The sequence below is a fragment of the Saimiri boliviensis genome, chromosome 7, assembly GCF_048565385.1.
Source record: "Saimiri boliviensis isolate mSaiBol1 chromosome 7, mSaiBol1.pri, whole genome shotgun sequence".
Taxonomy (NCBI): domain Eukaryota; kingdom Metazoa; phylum Chordata; class Mammalia; order Primates; family Cebidae; genus Saimiri; species Saimiri boliviensis.
Window position 1 is genome coordinate 20,739,950 of NC_133455.1, and position 24,768 is coordinate 20,764,717.

At 44.4% G+C, this 24,768-nt stretch overlaps 1 protein-coding gene and 1 non-coding gene across 2 annotated transcripts; one reads left to right on the plus strand and one right to left on the minus strand.

Moving 5' to 3' along the window:
* Nucleotides 1–4,462: 4,462 nt before the first annotated feature.
* On the plus strand, nt 4,463–10,080 carry RPL6 (ribosomal protein L6). Its single transcript, XM_039472016.2, has 7 exons — nt 4,463–4,522; nt 5,419–5,655; nt 5,738–5,836; nt 7,901–8,044; nt 8,429–8,477; nt 8,951–9,135; nt 9,916–10,080. Exons 2-7 carry the CDS (start codon nt 5,419–5,421, stop codon nt 10,066–10,068), a joined length of 867 nt encoding a protein of 288 aa, XP_039327950.1. The 5' UTR covers nt 4,463–4,522; the 3' UTR covers nt 10,069–10,080.
* A 4,694-nt stretch (nt 10,081–14,774) lies between these two features.
* On the minus strand, nt 14,775–14,881 carry LOC120365118 (U6 spliceosomal RNA). Its single transcript, XR_005580137.1, has one exon. It is a non-coding gene; the product is annotated as a U6 spliceosomal RNA (small nuclear RNA).
* Between the last annotated feature and the right edge of the window lie 9,887 nt (nt 14,882–24,768).

Sequence of the window (24,768 nt, forward strand, 5' to 3'; positions counted from 1 at the left end):
CAGAGCAAGACTCCATCACAGACTAAAAAAAAAAGAGGCTGGGGGCCGTGGCTCACACCTGTAATCCCAGCACTTTGGGAGGCCGAGGCGGGTGGATCACAAGGTCAAGAGATCGAGACCATCCTGGTCAACATGGTGAAACCCCATCTCTACCAAAAATACAAAAATTAGCCGGGTATGGTGGCGCATGCCTGTAGTCCCAGCTACTCAGGAGGCTGAGGCAGGAGAATTGCTTGAACTTGGGAGGCGGAGGTTTCAGTGAGCAGTTCACGTCACTGCACTCCAGCCTGGGTAAACGAACGAAACTCTGTCTCAATTTTTTAAATTTTTTTTAATTAAAAAAAAGATTTAGTGCCTGCAAAAATGTCTGCTTTACAATTAAAGTGCTGCACAAATTTCAGAGCATTTTATATATGGCAAAACTAAGTTTAATAAAAATATTTATAATATATTTTGCCTAACTAATGAATTGTAAATTTTGCAATACCACAACAAAACACAAGAGGGGGTTCATCTATGTTTTTGTTTTATTTTATTTTAATTTTTATTTTTTTTAATTTTTTTTTTTTTTTTTTTTTTTTGAGACGGAGTTTCGCTCTTGTTACCCAGGCTGGAGTGCAATGGCGCGATCTCGGCTCACCGCAACCTCCGCCTCCTGGGTTCAGGCAATTCTCCTGCCTCAGCCTCCTGAGTAGCTGGGATTACAGGCACGCGCCACCATGCCCAGCTAATTTTTTGTATTTTAGTAGAGACAGGGTTTCATCATGTTGACCTGGATGGTCTCGATCTCTTGACCTCGTGATCCACCCGCCTCGGCTTCCCAAAGTGCTGGGATTACAGGCTTGAGCCACCGCACCCGGCTATTTTTTTTAATTTTTTTTAAAGACAGGGTTTCACCATGTTGGTCAGGCTGGTCTTGAACTCCCAACCTCAGGTGTTCCACCCGCCTTGGCCTCCAAAGTGCTTGGATTACAGGCGTGAGCCAGCACGCCCGGCCTATGTTTTTATTTTAATGACGGGTCATTCAACAAATATTTCTGGGCATTTACTAGGTGAAATTCTCTGGGATTGTCAGAATTTTTGAGGGGCCCACCTAAGCAACTGTGCATTTCATTCATTCATCGTGGTACATTTTCTGCTGTTGAAACTTCTAAGAGGTGCTTTACAGAGGAAGGTAAACAAATAAAGCTGCTGATACTCCCATTCTCAAAAAAAGGGCAGTGTTCATCTGATCACTGTATTTGTATCCTCAGTTTCAGAACCAGAAAAAGGCTAAATGATTCCCAGAGACACAGCCATGAAGCAGATGGTTTCAATCTGAAAAAAAATCAAGGTGAAAAGCTCTAGCAACCAGAAACAAGCAAATGGAGGAAAATGGAAAACGTAAGGTATTACAAATGTGTACCTATTGGTTTACGGGCTTTGAAGCACTAAAGAACTATCAGAAATATTGTGTTGTTCGGCCGGGCGCGGTGGCTCAAGCCTGTAATCCCAGCACTTTGGGAGGCCGAGGCGGGTGGATCACAAGGTCAAGAGATCGAGACCATCCTGGTCAACATGGTGAAACCCCGTCTCTACTAAAAATACAAAAAATTAGCTGGGCATGGTGGTGCGTGCCTGTAATCCCAGCTACTCAGGAGGCTGGGGCAGGAGAATTGCTTGAACCCAGGAGGCGGAGGTTGCGGTGAGCCGAGATAGCGCCATTGCACTCCAGCCTGGGTAACAAGAGCGAAACTCCGTCTCAAAAAAAAAAAAAAGAAAGAAAGAAATATTGTGTTGTTTATTTTACAAAAGATAATCGGTATTCTTTTTTTTTTTTTTTTTTTGAGACAGAGTCTTGCTCTGTCGCCAGGTGCCAGGCTGGAATGCAGTGGCACGATCTCGGCTCACTGCAACCTCCACCTCCCGGGTTCAAACAATTCTCCTGCCTCAGCCTCCCTAGTAGCTGGGACTACAGGTGTATGCCACCACGCCCAGCTAATTTTTGTATTTTAGTAGAGTTGGGGTTTCACCATGTTGGCCAGGATGGTCTCGATCTCCTGACCTTGTGATCCACCCTCCTCGGCCTCTCAAAGTGCTGGGATTACAGGCGAGCCACCGCACCCGGCCCAAATAATCGGTATTCCTGTTTTTAATTCTAACATGAGCAAAACTCTCATGTATCTTCCTTAATCATCTCTTTAATCTTTGCAACCTAGTGGTTAAGAGTGCAATCTTTGTTGCTCATACCCGTTACTGAGGATAGTAAAAAAAAAAAAAAAAAAAAGGGGGGTGCAATCTTTGGAATCAGATCTATGCTGTGAGCAAGTTACTTAACTTGAGACTGTGAGCAAGTTACTTAACTGAGTCCTTGAGACTGTTTACTCATAATAATATAATTCACAGGTTGTTGGGAGAATTCAATGAGAGAAAGCAAGGCACATAGCACTATTCTTGTCACATAGCATGCAATATTGCTTATTATCTCCTGTGCATAAACTTTAGCAGAATATTTGACAACTAGGATGTTGATGATGAGATGATTGTGGTGTTGGTGGTGACAATAACAAGAGCTAACTCTTTTTTTTTTTTTTTTTTTTGAGACGGAGTTTCGCTCTTGTTACCCAGGCTGGAGTGCAATGGCGCAACCTCCGCCTCCTGGGTTCAGGCAATTCTCCTGCCTCAGCCTCCTGAGTAGCTGGGATTACAGGCACGTGCCACCATGCCCAGCTAATTTTTTGTATCTTTAGTAGAGACGGGGTTTCACCATGTTGACCAGGATGGTCTCGATCTCTCGACCTCGTGATCCACCTGCCTCAGCCTCCCAAAGTGCTGGGATTACAGGCTTGAGCCACCGCGCCCGGCTAACTCTTACAAAGGATTTACCATGCATCAAATATGCTTGTCAGTACTTTTGTGTATATTATTTAATGTTCCCAACAACCTTATGAAGTAAGTTACTGTTGTTATCCTCACTTTAATTTTACTTTTTTGGAGACAGAGACTCATTCTGTAAGCAAGGCTGGAGGACAGTGGCAAGATTAGGACTCACCGCACTGCAGCCTCAACCTCCTGGGCTCAAGTGATCCTCCCACCTTAGCCTCTTGAGTAGCTGGGACTACAGGAACTAACCACCACACTCAGCTAATTTTTGTTTTGTTTTGTTTTTTATTGTTGTTTGTTTGTTTCTTTGTTTGAGACTGAGTCTGGCTCTATCGTCCAGGCTGGAGTGTAATGGCATGATCTCAGCTCACTGCAACCTCCACCTCCTGGGTTTAAGCGATTCTCCTGCCTTAGCCTCCCAAGTTGCTGGGATTACAGGCACCATGACCGGCTAATTTTTTTTTTTTTTTTTTTTTTTTTTGAGACGGAGTTTCGCTCTTGTTACCCAGGCTGGAGTGCAATGGTACGATCTCAGCTTACCTCAACCTCCACCTCCTGGGTTCAGGCAATTCTCCTGCCTCAGCCTCCTGAGTAGCTGGGATTACAGGCACACTGCACCATGCCCAGCTAATTTTTTGTATTTTTAGTAGAGACGGAGTTTCACCATGTTGACCAGGATGGTCTTGATCTCTTGACCTCGTGATCCACCCGCCTCGGCTTCCCAAAGTGCTGGGATTACAGGCTTGAGCCACCGCGCCCCGCCTAATTTTTGTATTTTTAGTAGAGATGGGGTTTCACCATGTTGGCCAGGCTGGTCTTGGACACCTGATCTCAAGTGATCTACTTGCCTTGGCCTCCCAAAGTGCTGGGTACTGGGATTACAGATGTGAGCCACTGAGCCTGGCCTCCTTTTCTTTCTTTCTTCTTTTCCTTTTTTTTTTTTTGATTGGAAATTTGCTCTGTTGCCCAGAGTGAAGTGTTGTGATCTTGGCTCACTGCAACCTCCAACTCCGGATTCAAGTGATTCTCTGCTGGCATTACAAGCACTTGCCACCACGCCCGGCTAACTTTTGTATTTTTAGTAGAAACGGTATTTCACCATGTTGGCTACGCTGGTCTCGAACTGTTAACCTCAGGTGATCTGCCTGCCTCCACCTTCCAAAGTGCTGGGATTACAGCCTAGGATTTACTACTTTTTTCTTTTTTCTTTTTTTTCTTTTCTTTTTTTTTTTTTTTTGTGAGACGGAGTTTCCCTCTTGTTACCCAGGCTGGAGTGCAATGGCGCGATCTCAGCTCACTGCAATCTCTGCCCCCTGGGTTCAGGCAATTCTCCTGCCTCAGCCTCCTGAGTAGCTGGGATTACAGGCACGCGCCACCATGCCCAGCTAATTTTTTGTATTTTTAGTAGAGACGGAGTTTCACCATGTTGACCAGGATGGTCTCGATCTCTTGACCTTGTGATCCGCCCGCCTCGGCCTCCCAAAGTGCTGGGATTACAGGCTTGAGCCACCGCGCCCGGCCCCGTTATTACTTTTTTCTTAATCCGGAAAAACTACATTCCCCATAGTGCCCCAGATCCGGAAGGAAGTGAGACTCACACTTCCCGTGATTGCTTATAGACCGGAAGCCGGGGCCTTAGTTCTCTTTCCCATCTTGCAAGGTAAGAACGGCGGGCCTCTCTGCGAGACTCGAGTTCAGCACTCCGAATCCTTCGCCATCCGAACCTAGAGGGCATCCAGTCGCCACCTACAGGGGTCCGACATACCCATGGCTAACTGAGAGGCCTTCCAGGCGCTTCATTTTTTGCCGTTTGGGTTTGCAGCGGCGCACTGTAGAATGCCGTAGTGTCTTCCACCGGGTTTTCGCCAGTCTGTTGGGCTGGGGGGGAAAGAGGCCTTTTCGGGGACCCGTAGCGGACTGGTGGGTTCAAGGAAGCGGGACGACGGTGCGTGCACTGAGTTCTCGGCTCCTGGGTTCCAGAAAGTGACACTGAGCTAGTCTCAGCCACGTTGGGGTTCCTGACAAGCCAAAAGATTTTACGTCTCCCAGCGTCCGCGGCCGGAAGTGGCCTTTTGGTCTTTGAGTTCTTTTTCTTTTTGCGTTCAACTTGGGCTGATTGTGTTTGTGTCTGCAATTCCTAAACCAAGTTTCTTGAAAAGAGACGGTGGTCTTAAAGGTCAAGACGAAAAGTACTGAAAGTAAAGGGTTTCAAGTTCTGCTGCTTCCTACCTGTGGACACATTCTGCATCTAAATTTTCTAATTCGCAAAACAATAGTGAAAAATAATGACAGTATCTGACCGCTCAGTATTTGGCAAAAACCTAACAGGTGTGAGATAATCTGTTCCAAAGCCTCAAAAAAAGAGTTTATAGTGTATTGGGGAGACAGCCCCGAAGTGAACCATAGTGAAGACTGGAGTTTGAGAGGAAGGCCTGTATCTTATCAGGGGAGGGATTGTAGTCTGGGGAGCCCAGCCCATCCATGTACAGTTTGATGATTGCCTTGTTAAGAAATGATTGTGAAGTGCCTTTTTTATCTACAAAAAAATATTTGTAGATGGCGGGTGAAAAAGTTGAGAAGCCGGATACTAAAGAGAAGAAACCTGAAGCCAAGAAGGCTGATGCTGGTAGCAAAGTGAAAAAGGGTCACCTCAAGGCTAAAAAGCCCAAGAAGGGGAAGCCCCATTGCAGCCGCAATCCTGTCCTTGTCAGAGGAATCGGCAGGTATTCCCGATCTGCCATGTACTCCAGAAAGGCCATGTACAAGAGGAAGTACTCAGCCGCTAAATCCAAGGTAAGGGAAGAGGGGACCGCTGACATTATGTCTTAACCTTAATTGGCATCCCCTAATCGCTGATGTATTTGTGTCCTCGTAGGTTGAAAAAAAAAAGAAGGAGAAGGTTCTTGCAACTGTTACAAAACCAGTTGGTGGTGACAAAAACGGCGGTACCCGGGTGGTTAAACTTCGCAAAATGGTAAGATGTGGGGACTGTAAATTGGGTTTTCTGTTGATGCTTAAATACTGTGAAGGTGTTTTTGAATGCTTAGGTACTGTAAGTTTCTGCTTACCAGAGTTTCTAGCAGAAAGTAAAGGGCTCGGGGTTTGCAACTTGGCTTCAGCATTTACTGTTAATCTTAAATAATTTAAGTTACTCTTTTGTGTTTTGTTTTTTGCATGTAAAATGGGAATAAGGAGCCTGGGGCAGTGGCTCAGGCCTGTAATCCCAGCACTTTGGGAGGCTGAGGTGGGTGGGATCACCTGAGGTCAGGAGTTGGAGACTAGCCTGGCTATCATAGTGAAACCCTGTCTCTACTAAAAATACAAAAAAAATTAGCTAGGCGTGGTAGCGGGTGCTTATAATTCAAGGTACTCGGGAGGCTGACGCAGGAGAATCTCTTGAACCAGGAGGTGGAGGTTGCATTGAACTGAGATTGTGCCATTGCACTCCAGCCTGGACAACAGAAGCAAAACTCCGTCTCAAAAAATAAAAATAGTATTTTAAAGGATTTTTTTCATAAAAAGAAAGTAATAAAAAAAAATAAAATGGAAATAAGGCTGGGCATGGTGGCTTATGCTTGTAATCCAAGCACTTTGTGGGGCCGAGGCAAGCAGATCACCTGAGGTCAGGAGTTAAAGACCAGGCTGGCCAACATGGTGAAACCCTGTCTCTACTGAAAAATAGACAAATGAGGGCTGGGCTTGGCTCACGCCTATAATCCCAGCACTTTGGGAGGCCGAGGTGGGTAGATCACTAGGTCAAGAGATGCACCATTGCACTCCCGCTAACGAGTGAAACTCCATCTCAAAAAAAAAAGGACAAATTAGCCAATGCATGCTTGCAGTCTCAGCTGCTTTAGAGGCTGAGGCAGAAGAATTGCTTGAAGCCAGAAAGCAGAGGTTACACCACTGCACTCCAGCCTGGGCAACAGAGGGAGACTCCATCTCAAAAGATAAGATGGGAATGAGAGTTTACCTCAAAGAGTTAATATGGAGATCAAATGAAATAATACATAAGCTCTTCTATAGAACGTTTCTCACTAGAGCAATGTATCTTGGCCCCCCTTACCACACAAAAACCCAAGTCTCAGGACTTGCTCTGTAATTTTCATTATGGGAACATTCCCAAATATGTTACACCATACAATTTCACAGTTGAAGATCAATGCATGACAGGGAAGATGACAGTTGCCTTGTGAGCTGATTTTTCTATTAAATGATCATGTTTGTGGTGAAAGTGAGAGTGCACTAATGATATAGTATAGTTAGAAATCGGTTATTGTGAGTTATTTGTAGTCATGTCTTTAATGGCCCTTGCATGGTGTCTAATTTTTGCAGTAAATAATCTGCCAGTCCTAGTGTCTGGTTTTGTGCAATTTGTTTTCCTTTGTGGATGAAGTGGGAGTAAAACTTGTTGCTGTGAGGATCGGATGAAGTGGTGAGGATACAAACACACTTTACTTGAATTGGAAAACAAGCCATGTATCTTTAACCTGCAAAATGTTGCATGTCACACATGTGTAATCTCAGGTTTAGTTCTTGCTCAAGATTACAAAGGTGACTTGGTTGATGCTTTCTTTGCTTGAGCATCAGCTCATTCATTAAGGTCAGGAGATCAAGAGCATCCTGGTTAACATGGTAGAACCTCTTCTCTACTAAAAATACAAAAAATTAGCCAGGTGTGGTGGCACATGCCTGTAGTCCCAGCTAATTGGGAGGCTGAGGCAGAATTGGTTGAAGGAGGGGGAGGTTGCAGTGAGCCCAGATTGTGTCACTGCACTCCAGCCTGGTGAACAGAGGAAGATTCCATCTCAAAAAAAAAAAAAAATTGTTTCTGTTCTGTTTTGCAGTCAGAGGATACAGAAGCATTAGATTTTCCAAGTTTAAAATCTAAGCAGAAATGAAAAATGGAATAGTATGAATACAGTGTTGTGCTTTCAAATAATTTAAAAGGCTATAGCAAAAGTTTGGCTGACATAGCTCACCTCTACTAATCTAAATGGCTTATTTTAAATAAATTGGATCTGTGGACTCTCCACAGCCTAGGTATTATCCTACTGAAGATGTGCCTCGAAAGCTGTTGAGCCATGGCAAAAAACCCTTTAGTCAGCACGTGAGAAAACTGCGAGCCAGCATTACCCCTGGGACCATTCTGATCATCCTCACTGGACGCCACAGGGGCAAGGTAAGAGTGCCTGTGCTTATCTAGCTTCTCTGTAGCTGCCTGGGGTGCCTGATGGCAATGCATTTGCATGCTAGATGTAGTTTTCCTTTATTCACCTATGTTTGAGGCAAGGGGAAATGATATGCAAGATACATCTTAGTGGTTGAAAATAGCAAGTTTAATCCATGGTGATTTATTAGCCATTTCCTGCTGTTGATTATGTTACACATGTTCATTTGCTCAAAAACATCTTTATGCCAGAGTGCTACCTTGTAGCTTGCTGTGGTTGCTTCCGGAACTGCCATGCTATATAAATAGACATGTAGAAATTGCCTGTGATTTGATTAATTCAGAAGTCGGTTTTTAATTGCAGAAAATTACTTTTTTTTTTTTTTTAACTTACAGAGGGTGGTTTTCCTGAAGCAGCTGGCTAGTGGCTTATTACTTGTGACTGGTAAGAATATCCTTGACACTTTATTTTTTTTATTTTTTTTATTTTTTTTTTTTTTTTGAGACGGAGTTTCGCTCTTGTTACCCAGGCTGGAGTGCAATGGCGCTATCTCGGCTCACCGCAACCTCCGCCTCCTGGGCTCAGGCAATTCTCCTGCCTCAGCCTCCTGAGTAGCTGGGATTACAGGCACGTGCCACCATGCCCAGCTAATTTTTTGTATCTTTAGTAGAGACGGGGTTTCACCATGTTGACCAGGATGGTCTCGATCCCTCGACCTCGTGATCCACCCGCCTCAGCCTCCCAAAGTGCTGGGATTACAGGCTTGAGCCACCGCGCCCGGCTGACACTTCTTAATACCACGAGTTTCTGAGGCCCATTTCATGGCCTTGTGTGCATGTGGGTTAAATGTATCAAGTAATGGTTACATATTGTAAGATGATGATTGGTCCTCACTAAATTAATTTTTTACCCCTTAGGACCTCTGGTCCTCAATCGAGTTCCTCTGCGAAGAACACACCAGAAATTTGTCATTGCCACCTCAACCAAAATTGATATCAGCAATGTAAAAATTCCAAAACATCTTACTGATGCTTACTTCAAGAAGAAGAAGCTGCGAAAGCCCAGACACCAGGAAGGTGAGATCTTCGACACAGAAAAAGAGGTAAGTTTCTACTTGTCATCTCTTGTGTTAGCACTGGCCCTTCAACCTGGGAGTGAAAATAAACAGGCCTAAGCATTGTTGCACAAAAAGAAGAAAAATCAAAGGTTAAATAATGAGAAATACTGGGAAATACTTAGTATTCCAGTGTTGTTGTTTTTTTACGGAGTTTCACACTTGCCCAGGCTGGAGTGCAATGGTGCAGTCTCACTGCATCCTCTGCCTCCTGGGTTCAAGCGATTCTCCTGTCTCAGCCTCCTGAGTAGATGGGATTACAGGCTCCCGCCAACACAGCAAGCTGATTTTTGGTACTTGTAGTAGAGACAGGGTTTCACCATGTTGGCCAGGCTGGTCTCAAACTCCTGACCTCAGGTGATCTGCCTGCCTCCTTCCCAAAGTGCTGGGATTATAGGCGTTAGGCCACCGTGCCCTGCCCCAGATTCTTCTAAATTGAGTAGTTCTTTTAGGAGGTGGGGAGCTTAACTTAGAATCCTGAGGTTTTCGGGGAATTGTGTGGGAATTTACTGCTACCATTGTATTGAGAATGTATCCTTTCTTATCCCTGATATGTACTAAACCATACAAAAGCATAAGAGCTATTTTTATTACATTTAAAAACAAGTTGTATTTCACATCATTCCAAGGAAAGAATTGTCAGAATTTGCCTTTAATATTGGCTAAGTATTCTTGGGGATTAGTACTTCTGAGACAGAACTCCTTAGTTGACTTACAAGTAATTTGGTAAGTGCCTGTTTTAAAATGTTTAATTTTCTTTTTGTTTAGAAATACGAGATTACAGAGCAGCGCAAGATTGATCAGAAAGCTGTGGACTCACAAATTTTACCAAAAATCAAAGCTATTCCTCAGCTCCAGGGCTACCTGCGATCTGTGTTTGCCCTAACAAATGGAATTTATCCTCACAAATTGGTATTTTAAATGTCCTAATAATCTAATTAAATAACCAATTACCTTTTGTTTGTGTGTTTTTTGAAAATTTTTGGTTTTAAAAAAAAAAATTCTTACTTGTTTGAAGGTATGGTTTGACCATACCAGCTCACTTGGTGGTTTTCTTTTGTAGAGAATGGTTTGGAAAGGAGTGGTGTCTACAAGAGAGCGTGTTTGTTGGCTTTGCATCAGTGTTCTTGGCTTCAGATTCGTTTATAGTGCTTAGCTAATAACCTTTTCACCCACCCTCTACCAATCTAAAGCAGTAGCATTTTTCCACTCATCCCTAAAGAAGTCAGTGCTAAACTGTACGCGGATGAAAGAATACCAACTACTCAGACAACAAACTTCCATTTCTTCCCCTTGTGCTCAATTCTCAACTCCTCCCCAATAATTGTGAGGCCATGCTTTGTTTCCCCGGCTGGTGAAGTGCCTGTTCATGAGCACATTTACCATGTACTATGCCCCCAATTCCTGTTGCCCGGCTAGTTCAACTCCTGAGATCTAGCTATCCTCTCACTTAGGCCTCTCAAAGTGTGGGGATTATAGATACATGCTACTGTACACTGCCAGATTTTGTGCATCTCAATTTTGGCAGATGTCCCAAACACTGATAATGTGTAAGAGTACCCATGTTCTCTTAAGTGGGTTCTCAAACTTCGGTTTCTGCCAATAGATGAAAAAAATGGGCTAGGTGTGCTGGCTTCCACCTATGACCCCCACATTTTGGGAGGGGGCGGTGCAAGAGGATGACGAGCCTAGGAGGTCCAGGTTGCAGTGATCTATACTGCAAACCAGCCAGGGTGACAGACCCTGTGTCCGGAAAAAAAAGGGTCACAGTTGCTCACACCTGTAATCCCAGCAACTTTGGGAGGCCAAAGCTGACAGATCACCTGAGGTCAGGAATTCAAGACTAGCCTGGCCAACATGGTGAAACCCCATCTCTACCAAAATACACAAAAAATCAGCCAGGCGTGATGGCAGGTGTCTATAATCCGAGCCACTCGGTAGGCTGAGGAAGGAGAAGCGCTTGAACATGGGCGGTAGAGGTAGCAATGAGCCGACATACCACTGCACTCCAGCCTGGGCGACAGCAAGACCCAAGAAATCTGGAAAATTTTGTTTACATGGGTTATTTATATCTTTACATTCACCACATTAAAACAGGTTATTAGAACATTTTTAAATGACATGTTTATATAAAAATTTTATTAAAAGCATTTGGGCCAAACACAGTGGCTCACACCTGTAATCTCAGTGCTTTGGGAGACTAAGGCAGGAGGATTGCTTGAGCCTAGGAGTGTGAGATCAGCCTGGGAAACAGCAAGACTCTCTCTCTACAAAAAATAAGCCCAGCCTGATGGTATGCACCTGTGGTTCTGACTACTTGGGAGGCTGAGGTTGGGGGATGGCTTGGGCCTGGGAGTTCGAGTCTGCAATAAGCTATGATCGCACCACTGCACTCCAGCCTGGGCAACAGCAAGACCCTGTCTCTAAAAATTTTTCCAAAACAAATTAACAATGGTTTTACATTCCTGTAAATGTCTGCCATGCTTGGCTTCATAGGAGACAGATTCTCGTATCTGCTTCTGCCTTCAGTCTCTTGCAATATCAAATTATATATTACACCTTGGGGAAACTCCATTCTACACTTGGGTTAAAAGGACGATGACTTAACAGTAGTATAACAATTTTTTTTTTTTTTTTTAATTTGGAATCTTGCTGTCACCTAGGCTGGAGTGCAGTGGTGCAGTCTTGGCTCACTGCAATCTGCCTCCTGGGTTCAAGCAATTATCCTGCCTCAGCCTCCTGAGTAGCTAGGATTATAGGCGTGTGCCACCATGCCCAGCTAATTTTTGTGTTTTTACTAGATGTGGGGTTTCACCATGTTGGTCAGGCTGGTTTCGAACTACTGACTTTGTAATCCACCCATCTCGGCCTCCAAAAGTGCTGGGATTACAGGCGTTAGCCACTGCACCCAGCTGACAAATTATTTTAACTTCACCAGTCCCTTATTTTTTTTTTTTTTTTTTTTTTTTTTTGAGACGGAGTTTCACTCTTGTTACCCAGGCTGGAGTGCAATGGCGCGATCTCGGCTCACCGCAACCTCCGCCTCCTGGGCTCAGGCAATTCTCCTGCCTCAGCCTCCTAAGTAGCTGGGATTACAGGCACGTGCCACCATGCCCAGCTAATTTTTTGCACTTTTAGTAGAGACAGGGTTTCACCATGTTGACCAGGATGGTCTCGATCTCTCGACCTCGTGATCCACCCGCCTCGGCCTCCCAAAGTGCTGGGATTACAGGCTTGAGCCACCGCGCCCAGCAACCGGTCCCTTTTTTAAGAATCTCTGGGCCATCTAAGAATCCCTAGATCCTACTTTGAGACTCATTGCACTGGCCTCTACATTGTTTCAAAGGTGGAATCAAACCGATTCCACTCATTTTGTTTTAACCAATAAAATTTGGCATAAGTAATTGGACCATCCAAGTCTAGGCTTTGTGCACCAGCCTGTCTTTCCTAGGACACTGCTGTGGCCATGCGTAGAAGCCAGGGCTAGCCTCCCTGAGGGTAGATGAGGTCATGTGGAGAGAAGGGCCCAGACAGGAGTCAGCTCCAACCACCAGCTATGCGAGTGAGGCCAGCCAGTCACAGTCAAACCTCCCACCTGCAGCCACATGAATGACCCCAGTCAGGACCAGCAGAACTGCCCAGCAGAACCCAACCCAAAATGCTGACCCACAGAATTATAAGCACATAAAACAGTTGTTTTAAGCCACTGTTTTTTGCTTTTTGTTCTGTTTTTTTTTTTTTTTTTTTTTTTTTTTTTTGAGTCGGAGTTTCGCTCTTGTTACCCAGGCTGGAGTGCAATGGCGCGATCTTGGCTCGCCGCAACCTCCGCCTCCTGGGTTCAGGCAATTCTCCTGCCTCAGCCTCCTGAGTAGCTGGGATTACAGGCACGCACCACCATGCCCAGCTATTTTTTTTGTATTTTTAGTAGAGACGGGGTTTCACCATGTTGACCAAGATGGTCTCGATCTCTTGACCTTGTGATCCACCCGCCTCGGCCTCCCAAAGTGCTGGGATTACAGGCTTGAGCCACCGCGCCCAGCCTGTTCTGTTTTTTTTTTGAGACAGAGTCTTGCTTTGTTGCCCAGGCTGGAGTGCAGTGGTGCTCTCTTACTGTTGTTTCACTTTTTTTTTTCTTTTTTTTTTCCGAGATGGAGTTTTGCTCTTGTCGTCCAGGCTAGAGTGCAATGGCACAATCGTGGCCCATTACAACCTCCACCTCCCAGGTTCAAGTGATTCTTTGGCCTGAGCCTCCTGCATAGCTGGGATTACAGGTGCCTGCCACCACTCCCAGCTAATTTTTTTTGTTTGTTTTTTTTTTTTTTTTTTTTTTTTTTTTTTTTTTTGAGACGGAGTTTCGCTCTTGTTACCCAGGCTGGAGTGCAATGGCGCGATCTCGGCTCACCGCAACCTCCGCCTCCTGGGTTCAAGCAATTCTCCTGCCTCAGCCTCCTGAGTAGCTGGGATTACAGGCACGCGCCACCATGTCCAGCTAATTTTTTGTATTTTTGGTAGAGACGGGGTTTCACCATATTGAACAGGATGGTCTCGATCTCTTGACCTCGTGATCCACCCGCCTCAGCCTCCCAAAGTGCTGGGATTACAGGCTTGAGCCACCGTGCCCGGCCCCTTTTTGTATTTTTAATAGACACAGGATTTCACCATGTTGGCCAGGCTGGTCTGGAACTCCTGAACTCAAGTGATCCTCCTGCCTTGCCCTCCCAAAGTGCTGGGATTACAGGCATGAGCCACCATGCCCGGCAAGTGTCTTTATTTTCTTTTGCTTAGCCATATGAGCTGACTTTCTAAAAGCACGTCTACTGCTTTTATAACAAAAGATTATTGTTATTTTAAAAGGAAATAGCAGAAATTTATGTAAAATACAACTTCTAAGGTATATGTGGGAGTGTATATTCAGGGCAACTTGAATCTATGCTCCCAGGGGAATAAAGAAAAGAAAAAAATGTAAGTTTAGTTTTACAACTATATAAAAATGTGTGTGCATAAATACAAAAGTTAAAAAGGAATACAATTTATGCATATGATTTGAAAACATGTCTACACAAAACCTGCACGTAATTGTTTATAGCAGCTTTATTCATAATTGCCAAAATTTGGGAGCAATTAAGATGTCTTTTAACTAGTGAATGGATAACTGGTGGTATATCCATACAATGGGACATCATTTAGTGATAAAAAGAAATGAGCTATCAAGCAACAGCATACATGGAGAACTTTAAATACATATTACTTTTTTTTTTTTTTTTTTTTTTTTTAATAGAATCTGGGTTTCACTATGCTGACCAAGCTGGTCTCAAACTCCTGACCTTGTGATCCGCCCGCCTCAGCCTCCCAAAGTACTGGGATTACAGTCGTGAGCCACCAGGCCCAGCCTTAAATAGGTATTGCTAAGAGAAAGCAGCCCATCGATTTTTTTTTTTTTTTTTTTTTTTTTTTAAATATGGAACACTCAGTCGGCTGAGATGGCTCATGCCTGTAATCCCAGGACTTTGGAAGACCGAGGTGGGTAGATCACCTGAGCTCAGGAGTTTGAAACCAGCCTGACCAATATGGTGAAACCTCGTCTCTATAAAAAATATAAAAAATTAAAAATAAAAATTAAAATAAAAAAAATTACAGAACGCTTCACGAATTTGCATGTCATCCTTGCGCAGGGGTCATGTTAATCTTCTCTGTATCGTTCCAGTTTTACTATATGTGTTGCCAAAGCGAACACTTTTCCTTTTTTTTTTTTGAGACAGGGTTTTGCTCCGTCACCCAGGCTGGAGTGCAGTGGTGAGTTCTCAGCTCACAGTAACATCTCCCTCCCGGGTTTGAAATAGCTGGAATTATAGGCGCCCACCACTGCGCCTGGTTAATTTTTGCATTTTTAATAGAGAGGGGGTTTCACCATCTTGGTGAGGTTGGTCTTGAACTCCTAACCTCATGATACACCACCTTCAGCCTTCCAAGGGGCTGGGATTACAGGCATGAGCCACCACTTCTGGCTTTTTATTTTTATTTTTTTGAGATGGAGTCTCACTCTGTTTCCCAGACTGGAGTGCAGTGGCAAGTTCTTGGCTCACTGCAACCTCTGCCTCCCAGGTTCAAGAGAGTCTACTGACTTAGCCTCCCAAGTAGCTGGGACTACAGGCATACAAGCATGCACCACCACTCCTGGCTAATTTTTGTATTTTTAGTAGAGACAGAGTTTCAGCATGTTGGGCAGGCTGGTCTCAAACTCCTGACCTCGAGTGATACCTGCCTTGACCTCGCAAAGTACTAGGATTGCAGGTGTGAGCCACTGTGACTGGCCCTTACATGTAGTTTCTTTTTTTGGTTTGAGACAGAGTTTCGCTCTCTCACCAGGCTGGAGTGCAGTGGCATGATCTCAGCTCACTGCAATCTCCGACTCCTGGGTTCAAGCCATTCTCCTGCCTCACCATCGCCAGTAGTTAGGATTAAAGGCGAGTGCCATCACACGCAGCTAATTTTTTTGTTGTTCCCCCTTTTTTTTTCTTTTTTTAATAATTTTTCTTTTTTTTTTTTTAAATAAAGACATGGTTTCACCATGTTGGTCAGGCTGGTCTTGAACTCCCAACCTCAGGTGATCTGCCTGCCTTGGCCTCCAAAGTGCTTGGATTACAGGTGTGAGCCATCACGCCCGGCCTTTTTTTCTTTTTCTTTTTTTTTTTTTTGAGACGGAGTTTCGCTCTTGTTACCCAGGCTGGAGTGCAATGGCACGATCTCCGCTCACCGCAACCTCCGCCTCCTGGGTTCAGGCAATTCTCCCGCCTCAGCCTCCTGAGTAGCTGGGATTACAGGCACACGCCACCATGCCAGCTAATTTTTTGTATTTTTAGTAGAGACGGGGTTTCACCATGTTGGCCAGGATGGTCTTGATCTCTTGACCTCGTGATCCACCCGCCTCAGCCTCCCAAAGTGCTGGGATTACAGGCTTGAGCCACCGCATCCAGCCTTGTTACCCTTCTTAATGACTTTCTTTTAACAGCACTTTTTGTATTTTTGGTAGAGATGGGGTTTCACCATTTTGACCAGGATAATCTCGATCTCCTGACCTCATGATCCACCCACCTTGGCCTTTCAAAGTGCTAGGATTACAGATGTGAGCCACAGGGCCCAGCCTGTTATGGTGTCTTAAAGGGTCAAATAATACAAATAATATTAGATAATATTTGCTGGGTGCAGTGGCTCATGCCTGTAATCCCAGACCTTTGGGAGGCCAAGGCAGGAGGATCACTTGAACCAAGGAGTTCAAGACCAGTCTGGGCAGCATGATGAGATCCTGTCTATACAAAAATATACAGAAATTAGCTGGGCGCCTGTGGTCCCAGCTACTCGGGAAGCTGAGGTTGGAGAATCGCTTGAATCCAGGAGGCAGAGATTGCAGTAAGCCATGCTTGCGCCACTGCATCCAGCCTGGGCAACAGAGTGAGACCCTGTCTAAAAAAAAAAAAAAAAAAAAAAAAAAAAAAAAAAAAAAAAAGGCTGGATGTGGTGGCTCATGCCTGTAATACAGGCACTTTGGAGGCCAAGGCGGATGGATCACCTGAGGTCGTGAGTTCAAGACCAGCCTGACCAACATGGTGAAACCCCTGTCTTAAAAAAAAAAGAAAAAGATGAAAATTAGTAGCCACTATGAGCTTCAGTCTGTTAAATTCAAGAGGTGCCAGAAATAATTTTTCAGTTTTTATTTTTATTTTTTTTTTGAGACAGGATCTCGCTCTGTCGCCCAGGCTGGAGAGCAGTAACATCATCACTGCTGCTCACTGCGTACTTGACTGCCCTGGCTCAAGTGATCCTTCAGCTTTAGCCTCCCGAGTAGCTGGCACTACAGGAGCCTACATGTCCATCTCATTTTTGTTGTTGTTGTTCGTCTGTTTTGTTTTGTTTTTGCAGAGACAGGGTCTCACCATGTTGCCCAGGCTGGTCTCAGGCTCCTAGGCTCAAAGCAATCCTCCCATCTCAGCCTCTCAAAGTGCTGGAATTAGAGGCTTGAGTCACTGTGCCTGGCCCAGTTTTTAAAAGTCAACTTCTGACTTTTTTTTTTTTTTTTTTTTTTTTTTTTTTGAGACGGAGTTTCGCTCTTGTCACCCAGGCTGGAGCGCAATGGCGCGATCCCAGCTCACCGCATCCTCCGCCTCCTGGGTTCAGTCAATTCTCCTGCCTCAGCCTCCTGAGTAGCTGGGATTACAGGCACGCACCACCATGCCCAGCTAATTTTTTGTATTTTTAGTAGAGACGGGGTTTCACCATGTTGACCAGGATGGTCTCGATCTCTTGAGCTCGTGATCTATCCGCCTCGGCCTCCCAAAATGCTGGGATTACAGGCGTGAGCCACCGCACCCGGCCAACTTCTGACTTTTAAAACCCTGTAGATAAAACTTCAGGTATACTTATTTATTTATTTATTTTTCCTGGAGACCGTTTCACTTTGTCATCCAGGCTGGAGTGCAGTGGCACCATCTCAGCTCACAACAACTTCCCCCTCCCGGGTTCAAATGATTCTCATGCCTTAGCCTCCCAAGTAGCTGCAATCACAGGTGCCAGCCACCAAGCCTGGGTAATTTGTGTATTTTTGGCAGAGATGGGGTTTCTCCATGTTGGCCAGGCTGGGCTGGAGCTCTTGGCCTCAAATGATCTGCCTGCCTCGGCCTTCCAAAGTGTTGGGATTACAGGCATTCACCACCACACCCAGCCTACATTGGGTATTCTTAGGGCTTGAGGTAGATCATATTTCTCAAAAGATGGCAACAGTATCTCCCATCCTATTTGGTATTATTATTATTATTATTATTATTATTATTATTATTATTGAAACAGAGTTTCGCTCTTGTTACCCAGGCTGGAGTGCAGTGGCATGATCTCGGCTCACCGCAACCTCCGGCTCCTGGGTTCAGGCAATTCTCCTGCCTCAGCTGGGATTACAGGCATGCGCCACCATGCCCAGCTAATTTTTTTTTGTATTTTTAGTAGAGACGGGGTTTCACCATGTTGACTAGGATAGTCTCGATCTCTTGACCTCGTGATCCACCCACCTCAGCCTCCCAAAGTGCTGGGATTACAAGCGTGAGCCACCGCGCCCGGCCCTATTTGGTATTTTTTTAATTTTTAATTTCTATATTTTTTATTAGACTTTAATAATAAAAGTATTATTATAATAATAAATGCATTACTCCCCTTGTCCTTAAACTGCAACAGGCCTCCATGTGCGATGCTCCCCTCCCTGTGTTCATGTGTTCTCATTATTAAACTCCCACTTAGGAGTGAGAACATGTGGTATTTGGTTTTCTGTTCCTGTGTTAGTTTGCTGATGGTTTCCAGCTTCATCCATGTCCCTGCAAAGGACATGAATGAATTCTGTTTTATGGTTGCACAGTATTCCATGGTGTATATGCGCCGCATTTTCTTTATCCAGTCTATCAGTGATGGGCATTTGGGCTGGTTCCAAGTCCTTGCTATTGTAAATAGTGCTGCATTAAATATACATGTGCATGTGTCTTTATAGTAGAATGATTTATAATCCTTTGGATATATACCCCACAGTGGGATTGCTGGGTCAAATGTTATTTCTGGTTCTAGATCCTTGAGGAATTGCCACACTGTCTTTCACAATGGTTGAACAAATTTACACTCCCATCAACAGTGTAAAAGCCTTCCGATTTCTACATGTCCTTTCCAGCACCTGTGGTTTCCTGACTTTTTAATGATCACCATTCTAAGTGGCATAAGATGATAATTCATCATGGTTTTGATTTGCATTTATTTAATGACCAGTGATAATGAGCTTTTTATTTATTTATTTTTTTAATTTATTTTTATTTTTTTTATTTTTGAGACGGAGTTTCGCTCTTGTTATCCAGGCTGGAGTGCAATGGCGCGATCTCGGCTCACCGCAACCTTCGCCTCCTGGGTTCAGGCAATTCTCCTGCCTCAGCCTCCTGAGTAGCTGGGATTACAGGCACGCGCCACCTTGGCCAGCTAATTTTTTGTATTTTTAGTAGAGACGGGGTTTCACCATGTTGACCTGGATGGTCTCGATCTCTCGACCTCGTGATCCACCCGCCTCGGCCTCCCAAAGTGCTGGGATTACAGGCGTGAGCCACCGCGCCCGGCCTATTTTTTTTTTTTTAAGACGGAGTTTTGCTCTTGTTACCCAGGCTGGAGTGCAATGGCGCGATCTCGGCTCACCGCAATCTCCGCCTCCTGGGTTCAGGCAATTCTCCTGGCTCAGCCTCCTGAGTAGCTGGGATTACAGGCACGTACCACCATGCCCAGCTAATTTTTTGTATTTTTAGTAGAGATGGGGTTTCACCATGTTGACCAGGATGGTCTTGATCTCTTGACCTTGTGATCCACCCGCCTCGGCCTCCCAAAGTGCTGGAATTACAGGCTTGAGCCACCGTGCCCAGCCCGATGAGCTTTTTAAAATATGTTTGTCAGCCACATAAATGTCTTCTTTTGAGAAGTGTCTGTTCGTAATCTTTCACCTACTTTTTGATGGGGTTCTTTATTTTTTTTTCTTGTAAACTTGTTTAAGTTCCTTGTAGATTCTGGACATTAGACCTTTGTCAGATGGATAGATGGCAAACATTTTCTCCCATTCTGTAGGTTGTCCGTTCACTCTGACGATAGTTTCTTTTGCTCTGCGGAAGATTTTTGGTTTAATTAGATCCCATTTGTTAATTTTGGCTCTTGTTTCCATTACTTTTGGTGTTTTAGTCATGAAGTTTTTGCCCATGTTCCCATGCCTCTGTCCTGAATGGTACTGCCTAGGTTTTCTTCTAGGGTTTTATGGTTTTAGGTCTTATGCGTTAAGTCTTTAAGCTATCTCGAGTTAATTTTTGTATAAGGTGTAAGGAAGGGGTCCAGCTGCAGTTTTCTGCTTCTGGCCAGCCAGTTTTCCCAATACCATTTATTAAATAGGGAATCCTTTCCCCATTGCTTGTTCTTGTCAGGTTTGTCAAAGATTAGATGGTTGTAGATGTGTGGTGTTATTTCTGAGGCCTCTGTTCTGGTCCATTGGTCTATATATCTGTTTTGGTACCAGTACCATGCTGCTTGATTACTGTAGCCTTGAAGTACAGCTTGAAGTCATGTAGCATGATGCCTCCAGCTTTTTCTTTTTGCTTAGGATTGTCTTGGCTATACAGGCTCTTTTTTAGTTCCATATGAAATTTAAAGTAGTTTTTTTCTAATTCCATGAAGAAAGTCAATGGTAGCTTGGTGGGAATAGCATTGAATCTATAAATTACTTTGGGCAGTCTCAATATCATAATATTGATATTTCCTATCCATGAGCATGGAATGTTTTTCCATTTGTTAGTGTCTTCTCTTATTTGCCTTCACATCCCTTGTAAGATGTATTCCTAGGTATTTTATTCTCTTTGTAGCAATTGTGAATGGGAGTTTGCCCATAATTTGGCTCTCTATTTTTCTATTATTGATGTATAGGAATGCTTGTGATTTCTGCACGTTGATTTTGTATTGTGAAATTTTGCTGAAGTTGCTTATCAGCTTAAGGAGATTTGGGGCTGAGACATCTGAGTTTTCTAAATATACAATCATGTCATCTGCAGAGACAATTTGATTTCCTCACTTTCTTTTTTTTTTTTTTTTTTTGAGTCAGAGTCTCGCTCTTGTTACCCAGGCTGGAGTGTAATGGCGCGATCTCGGCTCACCGCAACCTTCGCCTCCTGGGTTCAGGCAATTCTCCCGCCTCAGCCTCCTGAGTAGCTGGGACTACAGGCACGCACCACCATGCCCAGCTAATTTTTTGTATTTTTAGTAGAGACGGGGTTTCACCATGTTGACCAGGATGGTCTCGATCTCTTGACCTCTTGATCCACCCGCCTCGGCCTCCCAAAGTGCTGGGATTATAGGCGTGAGCCACCGCACCCAGCTGATTTCCTTACTTTCTATTTGAATACCTTTATTTCTTTCTCTTGCCTGATTGCCCTGGCCAGAACTTCCAATACTACGTTGAATAGGGTGGTAAGAGAGGGCATCCTTTTCTTGTGCCAATTTCCTTTTGTGTGTGTGTGTGTGTGAGATGGAATCTTGCTCTGTCACCCAGGCTGGAATGCAATGGCGTGATCTCGGCTCACTGCAACCTCCGCCTCCCGGATTAAAGCGATTCTCCTGCCTCAGTCTCCTGAGTAGCTGGGATTACAGATGCATGCCACCATGCCTACGTTTTGTATTTTTAGTAGAGACAGGGTTTCACCATATTGGCCAGGCTGGTCTTGAACTCCTGTGCCTAGCCCCTTTGTCATTTTTTATTGTGTCTATTTGATTGTTCTCTCTTTTCTTCTTTATTATCCTGGCTAGCGATCTGTTAATCTTTTCCAAAAAAACAGCTCCTGGATTTATTGACTTTTTGAAGCATTTTTATTTGTGTCTTTCTCTCCTTCAGTTCTGCTCTGATCTTAGTTATTTCTTGTCTTCTGTTAGTTTTTGAAATATGTTTGCTCTTGATTCTTTTTTTTTTTTTTTGAGACGGAGTTTCACTCTTGTTACCCAGGCTGGAGTGCAATGGCGTGATCTCGGCTCACCGCAACCTCTACCTCCCGGGTTCAGGCAATTCTCCTGCCTCAGCCTCCTCAATAGCTGGGATTATAGGCACGCGCCACCATGCCCAGCTAATCTTTTGTATTTTTAGTAGAGACGGGGTTTCGCCATGTTGACCAGGTTGGTCTCGATCTCTCGACCTTGTGATCCACCTGCCTCGGCCTCCCAAAGTGCTGGGATTATAGGCTTGAGCCACCATGCCCGGCCTTCTTGATTCTTTAGTAATTATATTTTTATTTTTATTTCTTTATTTTGAGACAGAGTCACACTGTTTCCCAGGCTGGAGTGCAGTGGCATGATCTTGGCTCATCACAACCTCCACCTCCCAGGTTGAGCGATTCTCCTGCCTCAGCCTCCTTGAGTAGCTGAGACTACAGGTGTGCATCGTCAAGCCCGTCAAATTTTTGTATTTTTGGTAGAGATGAGGTTTCCTTGTGTTGGCCAGGCTGGTCTCAAACTCCTGACCTCATGATCTGCTCACCTTGGCCTCCCAAAGTGCTGGGATTACAGGCATGAGCACCTGGCCTTCTAGTTCTTTTAATTGTGATGTTACGGTGTCAATTTTAGATCTTTCCCACTTTCTCATGTGGGCATTTAATGCTATAAATTTCCCTCTAAATACTGCTTTAGCTGTGTCCCAGAGATTCTGGTACATTGTGTCTTTGTTCTCATTGGTTTCAAAGAACTTATTTACCCAGTAGTCATTCAGCAGTAGGTTGTTCAGTTTCCCTGTAGTTGTGCAGTTTTGAGTGAGTTTCTTAATCCTGATTCTAATTAGATTGCATTGTGGTCTGAGAGACTGTTATGATTTCCGTTCTTTTGCATTTGCTGAGGAGTGTCTTACTTTCAATTACGTGGTTAATTTTAGAATAATTGTTATGTGGGCCGGGTGCGGTGGCTCAAGCCTGTAATCCCAGCACTATGGGAGGCCGAGGTGGGTGGATCATGAGGTCGAGAGATCAAGACCATCCTGGTCAACATGGTGAAACCCCGTCTCTACTAAAAATACAAAAAATTAGCTGGGCATGGTGGCACGTGCCTGTAATCCCAGCTACTCAGGAGGCTGAGGCAGGAGAATTGCCTGAACCCAGGAGGCGGAGGTTGCGGTGAGCCGAGATCGCGCCATTGCACTCCAGCCTGGGTAACAAGAGCGAAACTCCGTCTCAAAAAAAAAAAAAAAAAAAAAAAGAATAATTGTTATGTGGTGCTGCGAAGAATGCATATTCTGTTGATTTGGGGTGGACAGTTCTGTAGATGTCTGTTAGGTTTGCTTGCTCCAGAGCTGAGTTCAAGTCCTCAGTATCCTTGTTAATTTTCTGTCCTGTTGATCTGTCTAATATTGACAGTGGGGTGTTAAAGTATCCCACTATTATTGTGTAGGAGTCTAAGTCTCTTTATAGGTCTCTGAGAACTTGCTTTATGAATCTGGGTGCTCCTGTATTGGGTGCATATATATTTAGGAAAGTTAGTTAGCTTTTCTTGATGCATTCATCCCTTTACTATTATGTAATGCCCTTCTTTGTCTTTTTATTTTATTTTATTATTATTTTTTTGAGACAGAGTTTCACTCTTGTTATCCAGGATGGAGTACAATGGCACGATCTCAGCTCACCGCAACCTCCACCTCCTGGGTTCAGGCAATTCTCTTGCCTCAGCCTCCTGAGTAGCTGGGATTACAGGCATGCGCCACCATGCCCAGCTAATTTTTTGTGTTTTTAGTAGAGACAGGGTTTCACCATGTTGGCCAGGCTGGTCTCAAACTCCTAACCTTGTGATCTGCCCTCCTCGGGATCCCAAAGTGCTGGGATTACAGGCATGAGCCACACTGCACCTGGGCAAGAACAACTTTTTTTTTTTTTTGAGACGGAGTTTCGCTCTTGTTACCCAGGCTGGAGTGCAATGGCGCGATCTCGGCTCACTGCAACCTCCGCCTCCTGGGCTCAGGCAATTCTCCTGCCTCAGCCTCCTGAGTAGCTGGGATTACAGGCACGTGCCACCATGCCCAGCTAATTTTTTGTATCTTTAGTAGAGACGGGGTTTCACCATGTTGACCAGGATGGTCTCGATCTCTCGACCTCGTGATCCACCCGCCTCGGCCTCCCAAAGTGCTGGGATTACAGGCTTGAGCCACCGCGCCCGGCTAACGTTTTCTTAATCTAACTTTTTTGCAGGAGAGGAGGATTTGCAAATTTCCAAGTCAGAACTAGAAATCCCAGTGCAGCAATGCCTGTGATGCACACAAGGTGGCGCTGGAGGACATAGCATATTTCAGCACTCCCTGGTATCTGTACTCATTTTTTTCTAATGAGAAAGGCGTTTAATGCTGCTTCATCTTCTGGCTTTTCATCAATGTGGAGGCCCACCCTATAGTTTTAGCAATTCAGTGGTGCTCGAAGGAGAATTTCCCCCTCCTCATTTTTAAATATCTATTTCATCTGATTTATTTTTCCTGCTGCCTCATAGATCCACCCATGAGCCAAAATAATCTTTGAAATAAAAATATGAACAGACCCTACCAGAACACTTGGAAAAAAGATTTTGAGTAGGTGTGTGTGTTTCCTCTTTGAGGCTGTAATTAGTGAGATGAAAATAATCAATCTCCCCCATAGGTTCTATGTGTGTGTGTGTGTGTGTGTGTGTGTGTGTGTGTGTATTTTTTCCTTGGTGTTTTGAAAGGCCTTAACATGGCTGCCTCATCTAAAACCACCTTTGAGCCCTAATAAAGTCTATCAAGGACCACTTATCTTCACACTACACTCACATATTTTTGGATCCAGGAAGGATTACAGAGTCATTTTAGACAGTCAGCTGGTATAGAAAAGTCAGCAGAAGGGAGAGATATTGCAAAATCCCACAGGGGCCCCAGCTTGAGCCAGGGCCAGTGAGTATCATGTCAGCAGCTGGGGCAGGAGGGCGATGATCTCCATCAACAAGTCTGCTCCCTCTTGGGAAGATGGCTCCCAGGGGTAACTGAGGTCCAACCTAGTCATAGCTATTCTTCCTGCTTTCCTCATGTTTCTTCTCTGCTTCTAA